This window comes from Arachis hypogaea, chromosome 16, assembly GCF_003086295.3.
Source record: "Arachis hypogaea cultivar Tifrunner chromosome 16, arahy.Tifrunner.gnm2.J5K5, whole genome shotgun sequence".
Taxonomy (NCBI): Eukaryota; Viridiplantae; Streptophyta; class Magnoliopsida; order Fabales; family Fabaceae; genus Arachis; species Arachis hypogaea.
Genome location: NC_092051.1, coordinates 99,422,165 through 99,433,656, shown reverse-complemented (window position 1 = coordinate 99,433,656; position 11,492 = coordinate 99,422,165). Strand labels below are relative to the sequence as shown.

At 29.2% G+C, this 11,492-nt stretch overlaps 1 protein-coding gene across 1 annotated transcript; it reads left to right on the top strand.

Moving 5' to 3' along the window:
• Positions 1-4,654: 4,654 nt before the first annotated feature.
• LOC112754538 (uncharacterized) lies at positions 4,655-9,463 on the top strand. The gene is made up of 3 exons (XM_025802209.3): positions 4,655-5,596; positions 5,682-5,838; positions 8,757-9,463. The coding sequence occupies exons 1-3, from the start codon at positions 4,802-4,804 to the stop codon at positions 9,215-9,217; spliced, it is 1,413 nt and encodes a 470-aa protein (XP_025657994.1). The 5' UTR covers positions 4,655-4,801; the 3' UTR covers positions 9,218-9,463.
• Positions 9,464-11,492: the final 2,029 nt, after the last annotated feature.

Genomic DNA, 11,492 nt, shown 5'->3' with positions numbered 1-11,492 from the left:
GTGTTCTTCCTGAGGATGCGCAACCTAGAGACAATGTCCAGGTTAGCTACCAGATGTGTCGGATTTTGGTAATTTAACCGACACGTAAGCTCACGGCCAGTAGAACAGGCATGCATCATACTATATTTGTTTGCTATTGTTTGGGTGTGCTTAAGTATTTTATCTAACTGTTAATTGTGATACTAGTTGTAACTATTTTCAGATTGTGTTTGTCTTGTATTGTTTGTTCTGTATTGAGACTGAGTATTGGTGAATACATTGATGCTTTTGTTGATAGTGTGGTTGATTTTATTTGAGTCGGAGATCGTGATTGCTTATATGTTGGGCGAGAGGCCGTGGTTTGCTTATTGGTTAGGCTGGAGGCGTAAATTGATTATCTGTTAGGCCAAAGGCCGTAATTTGATTTTATTGGGTCGGAGGCCGTGGTCAGTTTTATGTGGGCCAGAGGTCAAGGTCGGTTTATTTGGACCAGAGACCGTGGTTGATAAGTTAGGTATGTATTGATTATGCTATGGGATATTATGTGAGCTTTGAAATTTTTGAAATCAAATAGTGAATTTGAATTCTAGATAATCATTTGTTGTGATCTTTGAGAAAGATTCATAAGACGAACGATGATTATTACTTTTAAAATTCATTCTTCTTTTTATACGTATCCTCTTATGACAATTCTTAAATCCTCTACTGAAAACCTGTGAGGACGATGTATTCACCCCCTACAGACTTCTCTTTTCAAGACGGACGAAAAAGCTGTATGAAGTTTTTACTCAGTTCTTAGCTGTGATGTTTTGTTTAGATATATTAGTTATAGTTTTCCTTCATCTTTGTTATTATGATTTGTAAGAGGGATAGGAGTTGCAATGATATGTATGTATATAATATTTATAAGTTGTTTGTGTAAGAAGTTTTGTATTTATGTATATGCATGTTTGTCAAGTGAAAAAGAACTTTCAGTTTTTAAAGAAAACAGCAATATGGTTTTGAATTAAAGGCTCATATTTTATTATTAAGTATATAAAAATCGTCGTAATATTCTATCTAGTTATCAAAGTAGCGCCGCCAGAAGCATAATATTCTGGTAGTAAAGATGTTACAATACTCTTTAGCCAATTTTCGATCAATAATAAATAACAGGATCTAATTAATTATTAAATTTATTTAGATACATTTAATTAATTAATACTCTTGGTTAAGAAAAAAGAATATCATAAACTCATTCAAAATACTATAATTTTTCCATAGATCATTCCTCTCTTCTTCTTCTTGTTGAATTTTGTCATTTTTAAATTTCGCACAACTTTTAGATGTGCTTGATAATAATTTTTGTGTGCATAGAAAATTTTGGATATTGAATACTACTTTTGGACATGTTCAGAAGAAATTGTGTCTACATGAATTATTTTAGATATGCTTTGTTAGGAAAGATACATAATTTTCTCATACCTTTGAATTATGCAATCTAATTATTATATTTGGATGTCTGATCATCTTCATAATGCATGGATATCTCTCTATTAACCATTTACACAATTCAAGTTAGAGAGCTTATAACATTAGGGCAGAAAAATTAAAGGTTTAATTATTCTGTTGGTTTTTATAGTTTTACGAAATTTTTAATTATATCTCTATACTTTTTTTTTTAATTGAGTCCTTGAATCAATTTCTTTTTTTTTTAATTAAGTCCCTATACTTTTATTTCCTTTTAATTGGGTCTCTGCACTATTTTTTTTTAATTGGATTCTTATATAATTAAGTCAATTACTGTTAAAAGAGACCTAATTAAAAAAAAAATTGGTACAGGAACTTAATTAAAAAGAAAAAAAATATATGGAGACCTAGTTAAAAATTGCACGAAACTATGGGAACCAATAGAGTAATTGACGGATGATATCCTTAGCTATAAGTTCACAAATAAAATCTGGAAAGGAATTGTTCCACCGCGGGTAGAGTTGTTTACTTGGTTTGTGCTTGTAGGCCGAGTTAATACAAAGGATCGCTTGAGCAGATTAGGCATCATTGAACAAAGTGATAACATCTGTGTTATGTGTAGCAAGAAAATTAAAACTATACAACATTTGTTTATTACGTGTGAGTTTACTTGGCAGGTGTGGTGCGCATGGATAAGTCATGTGGGTTTTATTTGGAGCGTCCCAGGATCCATAAAAGAACATTTTGAGAGTTGGAGGATGATGAATTTGAGAAAAGATGTGCGAAAAACATGGTTAGTGAAATTCTTTTCAGTTATATGGAACATCTGGTTGTGTAGAAATGAGGTCATTTTTCAGAATAAAACAGCGAAAGTGAAAGATTGTGTTGCAAGAACGTTTTGTCGTTTTAGAGAGTGGTGCAAGAGGTAACTCATGTTATTGATAACTATAGCGAAAATAACATAGAAGTTGCAAAACTTTATTTAATACTTTTTGTATGCTCCACTGAATGTGTTGAGCTCATTTTTTCATTCAAAAAAAATTGGTATAACAAGCTTCATCATTATTCAGCAAAGCAGAGCCGCTTAATCATTAGAGAACATGTAATATGGTCAATGCAAAGCAAAGCAAAGCAATGGTTTATAAAAAAAAAAACTAAAGTATACTTTTTGTCTTTAAAGTTTGATAAAAGTTTTAAAAATACTTCTAAATTTTATTTTGTTTCAATTTTATCCTAAAAATTCTTAATTTGTATCAAATATACTCTTGACGGCTAATTTTTCAAAAATTTAAGACTAATTCAACAACAATTTTATAAGAACAACCCTCAACACAAGCAAATCAAGCATCATTTTCATGCTCTATTATTGGATTGGTTTTAAATTTTTTGAAAATTTAGCCGTCGGAGGTATATTTTATGCAAATCAAAAACTTTTGAGACAAAATTGAAACAAAATAAAATTTAAAAATATTTTTAAAATTTTTACTAAACTTCAGGAACAAAAAAGTATCATTTACAAAAAAAAAATCAACTTGGTGCATGAAAGATTAAAAAACGGAGAAAATGTACACATGAAAAAGTGTATTGAAATAGTGCTGGAAGATGGTGAATGAAAAGCAAAATAATGGTAGGATGGTGAATGAAGTTGAAATGAAAAAGGGAAAAAAAAGTTAGCAATTAAACGGTGTTTGAATTTTTTAAATTCCAAAAGCAAGTTACCTGGAAAAAATTAAGAGTAATGTTAAGAGAGTCAATTTTTTTTTTTTGTAAATATTAATCAATTTTTTTAAAATTATTTTATTTATGTTAAATTTTAGATTTTAAAAGTTAGTTAATGTTAGTTAATTAAAAGTTCTTTTCTACACTGTTTGAAAAGTCCAAACGATTTTCTAATTCTGTAGGATCTAGTTTATTAGTGGAAAAAAGGAACTGTGAATAAAATATCTTATACGGCAGTTTAAGATCGAATAAAAAAAATTAAATTCAAAAAATTATATTTTAAAATTGAATTTATTGGACTTATTGGGTAAGTGTTGGCTAATTAGTCTCTTTATTCGACATTCATAAACACTATTAATGGTATTAGTTGTTCGTCAATTCCATCTCAAAAAAATAATTGTTGCTGGGAGTTTAATATCCATATAGATATAGAATAGAATAAAACTGAAATTATTGATCATTACATAGAATTCAATTAAGATATTGTATGAAAGTCTCATTTCCTCTTTTTTTTTTCAGACTGGAATTCTTCAGATAATTTTTTTTATACCTATTTTCCTTTTGCGTTCATACCTTCTTTTTTATACTAATAAATTATTTACAAAAATAATAGATATACTATTTGTATTTAGATAAAAAAAAAGCATTAGAGTGATTCACTTTGTTTTGTTTGTTTTAATTTTAAAAAATGTTATTCGTATATCAAAATTAATAATTAAAATTAGCTATTAATATATTTTTATATAAATATATGTATAATTTAATTTATTTTCAATATGTATTTATATTTTAATATGTATTTTATACTAATAAATTATCTTAATGATCAATAAATTTTGATGTACACATAGTATATTCCTTTAATTTATTCACCGAACCTCATGTTAGTTTAAGACTACTAGATGCATCTTCGGTCTTTATTCAAAATCACACTTAGAGTGTACAACACATTTTTATTTTTAATATTAAATTAATAATAATTTTTTAATTGTAAACTACTGTGATATTTTTTAAAGTGTGAAATAATTTAATTTAAAGGGTAAAAATCGGACCATTCTATTTTTAAGAGGTATAAAAATTGGATCGTCCCATTTTTGGAGTACACAAATCTAATCCTCTAATTTGTGTTTAAAAAATTAAAAAAATTTAGAGTACGCTGAGATATATCACTTATTCCATCTAATTTTTTAGCTAAATGTAGAGTGAGTATATCAAAATAAAATTATTACTATCACAATATTTGGATCCCCGATACATCCTAAGAAAATATACAGAAACAATAAATCAACAAATAAGACTCACGTTGTAGACTTTAGGATGATAAAATTCCGAAACATCCGATGAGAGAAATTAATTAAGTGCATCATGTGGTTGGTTGATGGGCACATTAACTAAGAGATGGACGCCAATGTTATTTCTCTATCACTCAATACATCAACAGAACCGAAGAGCGTACTTAATATCACATTTAAGAAGCCTTCTAATAGTCCCACCAGGCCACCACAGAAATACCTACCAAATACCAACACGGCATCACCATCACCTAGCTCGCTCCTACTCCTAATTTCCTATATATACATACCATAAAATAAACATATCCATGCACAAATATAGAATAAAAAACTAAGGTATTAAAGGGTTTAACATTTTAGCAATGAAGAAGGGGCAGAGTGGTAGTCGAGTTGCTGGTGGAACAGAGAGTAATTGGTGCAAAGCGGCTCGCGGAGGCACCGGCATTGCGGTGTTGGCGTTGCTCATAGCTAAGCCCTTTGATATTAACCGTCTCCAGCAAGGACTCAACAAACTGCAAAATTTTCATCCTATCCTCAAGACGAGGCTTGTCTACTCCAACTCTGGATCAGAAGGCGGAGGGACAGGGACAGGAACAGGCTTGTCATTTCTCACTTCTCCCACTCCTTACGTCAAGATCGAATCGTACAGCCTCTCTGCCACTTCTAAGATCATCGGAGGAGAAGGAAACGATACCGTTTCTTCCCCGTTGCAAAAGATCCTAGAGCATGAACTGAACCAGAACACATGGCGCGATTTGAATACCACTGGAGGCTCCGATATGTTTCTGGCGAGCATGTATGCGGTGAGTGAGACGACGTGGGTGGCAGCCATGAGGCTGCACGTGGCGGCTTGTGACCGTACGACGGCGGTGTCGCTGTTGAAGGAGCTTCTTCTGGTGATGACGGAGGAGGAGGAAGAGAAAGAGGAAGAGAGCAAGAATGGAGATTCGGGTGGAGGGTTGGCTTTGGCGATTGAGGATCTTGTGCCTTGTGGGATGGCGAAGAAGGCTATTTGGACACGTGGCATCGATGTGCTTAGTTACTCGGTGAACTCTATCAGGCAAACGAATCTGAAATTTCATGACACGAGAGGCAAGAGGTTTTCGCAAATTGTGAGACTGCAACTAAACCAGAACGACACCAAGAGGGTTTTAGCTGTAAGCAAGTTTGATTAATTAATTAACTAGCAAATTCTGATAATCATTTCACCGATTTAATTAATTAAGATGATTATTGTATCAGGGTTGCAAGCGTAACAGGATTAAACTTTGCGGAGCATTGACGGCTGCAGGGTTGATGGCTGCGCATAGCTCAAAGAACAGCTCAAGGAAATATGGGGTCATAACCTTCACCGACTGCCGATCCAGCCTCGATCCACCCCTTTCTTTTCACGACTTTGGTAAGTTTCATCTTTAATAATGCTTCTTGTACTATGCGGAACTCCTTCACTCTCTCGCTCAATTCACTACTATTTGATCTGTTCTGGATGGTTAGAATAAAATAAAGGTGACTAGTGAATCTTTGAATAATTTGATTTAATATGTTTCACTAAATTATTTAACAGTTTATGATACTATATTTAGATAAAAATATTTTTATAAAGAAGGTTAAAGTGTATATCATTAGGAGATTATTCAAACAAAGAGTTTTTGAGTAAAAAAACTAAAAATAATAACTTTTTAGCTAATTTAATATATTTTAAGTAAATTATTTATTATAATACATGTCACTATCTAAACTATTATTTTTTAATGAAAACATCTATTTGCTATAAATTATTAGATTAAAAATGATATTGTTTTGCATAGTTTATACAAATGAAATAAAATGGGTTTTTTTTATGCACTAAAATTGATTAAATAAATATATAAAATTAAAAAAAATAATATTATATAATTAATGAAATTTATTTATTTTGTAATATTTGGCCAATTTTAAATAATAAAGATTAAATTTTATATCTTAAATTCTAATAGTATGAAAATATATATTCATTTAAATATTAACTAATATTACTTTAAAAAGTGTTGGCCCCCTCCTTATAAAAATAATTGGTACACATGAACAAAGCTTAGGTAAGAGACAAAGAACAGATAATGAACTACTAAAATTTGAGTACTTTTAATTAGTCTCCTTTTTAATTAGGTATAGATTAAAAAAATATATACAGCTCAACAAATATTAAATACTAAACTGTACAAACAAAATTTTACAGTTTATGAGTGTCTCTTAAATTTATTTCACACTGTTTATTCACAGTTTCAGCAAATTGATGGAATTCATCCAATACCGGTCATATTTGTATCTTTATTCTTTTGTGATGGATTTGTGCACAGTGTGAAACTGTGAGCCAAATAGCAAGCTTTAAAAAATATTTCTCAAACTTATAGTACAATTTATTATAAGTTTGTTTGCATTAATTGATTTCCTTTAAATTTTTACTATCATATATCCTAAGAGTACTTAATAAAAATATAAAAATATTTAATAATAAAAAAATTAACTAAAAATAGTCAAAATTTATCTTATATTTAGTATTTATTAATTACTATAAAAATTAATAAAAATAAAAAATAAGATAAATTTTGTCCTTTTTTTTCTAGTATTACCAATAAAAATATTTATTAAGAATATAAAAGAAAACAATTGCCAATTACTGTTCTAACAAAATTTTTTTTATGTATTTAATGTCATTGTAAACTTCAAAATCTCATATTTGTTGTAATAATTTTTCATTTCTAAATCTTAAAAAAATCTCGTTAGAATATTTGTAAACAAAATATTTTTTATTTTGTGAAATTAATTCATGAGACCACGGCTAGTAATATATATCACATCATAGCTACTAGAATATCTGTGTATGTAGTTGTAAGAATTTCAAACCCGAAATAAATGAGTTGTTCTCCAATATTTGCACAAAAATTTCAGACAGGTTGATTTCCTTATCAATCACCAATTTATTGAAGGCTATTTTAGATGGAACTAATTGATGAGCTTTTGTCATTTTCCAACGTCCTATTTGGTAATTGCTGTGTCACTTGCAAAAAATAGGTAGTTGTGTATTGGCAGGGATTACCTGCTGCTCGTTCTTAGTAGTAAATAGTAATAGACTATTCATAAATTGTGAGCGAGGTGCCGTTTGGCAGCATTTGAAAGTTCAGAGCTGCATTATTGACGCCACATCAACATAAATGCTCTATTTATGTTCAAGGCTATGCAAAGTACCCAAGTAGGCTATAGTGTCTGTCTCCTATTGATGCCATCCATTCAATTAGACGGGATCGGACCAATTTGGATACCAAGCCATCATCACAATTTTGATGTTATTTTTTCTCACTTTAACACAATGAAAAGTTATGTGTATATATATATACCCCTTTTTGTAACACTTTTCTTCCGATTTTAATTTTTAAATCATAATTAGTATGCAATAGAAACTTTTTTTTATAAAAATAAAACTTAGAAGTGATAAAAAGAGAGAGACATATATAGAATACAAAATACAGTTATATTAAGTTATATTAAGTGTATATCAAAATTTGACATTAAAAGTAATTAATAATTTAAAATATATATTAAAAATAAGTTAAATAACATATATTTATATAAAACAAAATAGCATTTTGTACGAAATAATACACATGAGATTAGATAAACATAACAACACTTAGCCGTTTAATACCAATTTGGTGTATTAAACCAAAAACCATGTTCGAAGCATTTATATCACGAAAGTATGTTGTTCCTAATTTCCTATGTCACATGCTCACGTGCTAAGTGCTACTAACAAATGTTGTATCAGAAAAAGAATAAAAATGCTGCCAAATTTTTAAAAAGTAATATATCAAAGAGTTATTATATTCAATATATATATTGAAAATTTGACATTTTTAATTGTATTTATATTTTTATTTTCTATTTTCATTTAAGTATTTTCTGTTTGATAAAATCTTTCTTAAAGTTTTAAAAATTAAAAAAACATCGAAAGCTAAAAATAAAAATATCTTAAAGGAGTGAAGATATTATTATAAGTATATAACAGAATGCATTCAATTAATCTAGAGTTATTAATAGTTGGCAGCTACTCCCATGAAGATGCCAAAAACATCTTCTCATGATGATCCTTGTTTAAAAAGTGTAACTTATTTATTTTGCAACACTTTAAATAAAGGTAACACTTTTACTTCAAATAAAATCAAGTCCTACAATCTATCATCCAATGGTCAAAATGATATATCTTCACATGATGACAATCATTAAATCTTCATTGGAGTAGCCACCTTAATAGTTTGGGTGCTGAGGAGAAAAGTGTTGCAGGGTTTTATAACTCGGCCATTATCAACAACCACGTGATGAAAGGAGGGGAAAGTCTATGGGAGCTGGCGAAGAAGACATATGGAGCATTTGCAACCTCCAAGAACAACAAGAAGCACTTCACAGACATGGCTGACACGAACTTCCTCATGTGCAAGGCCATAGACAACCCCAGCCTAACCTCATCTTCAGCTCTTAGAACCTCCATCATGTCGGTGTTCGAGGACGCGGTGGTGGATGACAGCACCGAGATGCAGCGCCATGTTGGGGTGGAGGACTACATGGGGTGTGCTTCGGTGCATGGTGTGGGCCCCTCCATGGGGATCTTTGATACCATTAGAGATGGAGGCTTGGATTGTGTGTGCGTGTACCCTGCGCCATTGCACTCCAGGGAGCAGATGCAAGACCTTGTTAACAACATGAAGGCTATTCTTATTGAAGCTGGCAAGACCTGCCAGCCATAGGCATAATAATCCATCCATGTATCTCACAAACCCACTCTATTATTACCTATTTACCTATTATTGGTGTTGTATGTTCTTTCTTCATCCATTTTCACGCTTCTTCTTACTAGCTACTTGCCTTTTCAGTTTCTCTCTTCTCTCTAATTTTTCTTTCTTGAGGGAAAAAAAAAAAAAGTTCCTGAATTGTATTTGATATGAAGTCTTTTTTCAAATATAATTTATTAAAGTTAACTTTAAATTAAAATATATTTTTTGTAGCAACTATACTTGATAAATTAAACTTTTCTGACATGCTATGTATGCTTTAATTTTTATAGAAGAATGTTAGGTAACAATAACTTTTGTGTTTTGTAATCATCAATTAGTTATTAATAATATTTTTTAATGATATGAAATTACATCCAATAATAAAAGATCATAACTTTTCTATTAATAGTTAAGTGTTGATCATAAAATACAAAAGTTGCTAGCTAGCCCTATACTTTTTCATTTCGATATATATATATATATATATACGTATCAGTCGTTCCCTTTTCTCAATTGCACATATGTACATACATCATTATTTATCCTTACATATATTATTTATACATACATGTATTTATTACAATCAACCATGCACATTCTTTGCCACAATGCATATGACAATGACACTGGCATATTTCTTAATGTAATATTAGTTAGTTACGCCCAATCATGCTCTTCTTTTTGATAGCGTAGCAGTTTTAGGATAATAATAAATAACTTTGTAATAAAACATTAATACGGAAGAAAAAGAATTTAAATGAATCCGAAGAAGCTGTTTAGCATCGTTTTCCACTGATGATGGAGGAATATTGATCGCTTATCACTCTTTTTGAATGAAGATGGTAAATATATATAAAATTGAGATACAAATAGGCTTTATCAAAATAAGGCCAGCGCAAACAATTTCTTTTATATATATATATATATATGTGGTGAGGTCTCTGGTGGCTTAATAATAGATGGCTAAACATGGCCAAAAGGTTGATTAGCCTTTCAATAGATGACATATGACAAAGAATTTATTCATCATACATTTAAAGGAAATGTTGAGTGTAGTAAGTGCCATAAATTATTGATGGCAAAAAGGAAAATGTAATGCAAAAAAACTGTTTTTGTTTTTTGGGCCTTATAATAATTAAACCAAAAAAACTCTTGCCACTTTTAATTTAAAAAAGAAATGATGATAATAAAAGAGAGAGATAATTCACAAAAAGAAAAAAAAAACATATAAGATGATAAATTACTTTTTTTAAATATATTATATTTATGAAATATACTAATTTAATTACACATTTTCATTCATTTAAAAATAGTTTTATCTATCCATAATAAATTTAAATGTTACTAAGATTTATTTTTTATATTATTATGTTACTAAGATTTATTTTTTATATTATTATATTATAATTATTTGAAAATAAAAAGATTAGAATATATTAAAAAAATATACCTTCGTAGCTTTTTGTTATCAATTATTTTAATTTTTTTTTGTTTTGTTTTATAATTTCGTCCGCTTTCAATTTTTTTCCAATGTAGTTATTGCTCTTGAAAAATTATTTTAAAAACAAAAACATTAATATCTTAAATGTGTAATATATATTCGATTTGTTTCTTTTATCTAGTCAGTTTAATATTTTTTTAAAGTATTACCTAAAACTAAAAAAATAAATACTTATATGTAGTTATTTTCCTATAAAATTAATAGTTGAAAGCCATTACATAATAATTTATTCAAAATTTTAAATATATCAAATTATCTAAAATAACTATTAATTACATGTAAGTATTAATTTTTCCAAATTTGATATATTTAAAATTTGAGAAAAGGACAAATAGGTCACTGACCTTTTGTCCCGCGGACATTTTCGTCTCTAACCATTGAAAAATACTTTTAAGTTCTTGACCTTCATAAAATTTGAACGGATCAGTCCCTGACGGAGGCATTTGGACAGAGGACTGATCCGTCTAAGTTTTGTGAAAGTCAGGGACTTAAAAATATTTTTCAATGGTTAGGGACAAAAATATCCGCGAGACAAAAAATCAGGGACCTATTTGTCCTTTTCTCTTAAAATTTTGAATAAATTATTATGTAATAGCTTTCAACTATTAATTTTATAGAAAAATAACTACATGTAAGTATTTACTTTTTTAGTTTTAGGTAATACTTTAAAAAAAATATTAAACTGACTAGATAAAAAAAACAAATCGAATATATATTACACATTTAAGATATTAATGTTTTTGTTTT

Coding starts and splice junctions, on each gene's coding strand:
- LOC112754538 (XM_025802209.3), top strand. CDS start 4,802: ATGAAGAAGGGGCAGAGTGGTAGTCGAGTTGCTGGTGGAACAGAGAGT. Junction 5,597..5,681: donor ACACCAAGAGGGTTTTAGCT/GTAAGCAAGTTT, acceptor TTATTGTATCAG/GGTTGCAAGCGTAACAGGAT. Junction 5,839..8,756: donor CCTTTCTTTTCACGACTTTG/GTAAGTTTCATC, acceptor AAAGTGTTGCAG/GGTTTTATAACTCGGCCATT.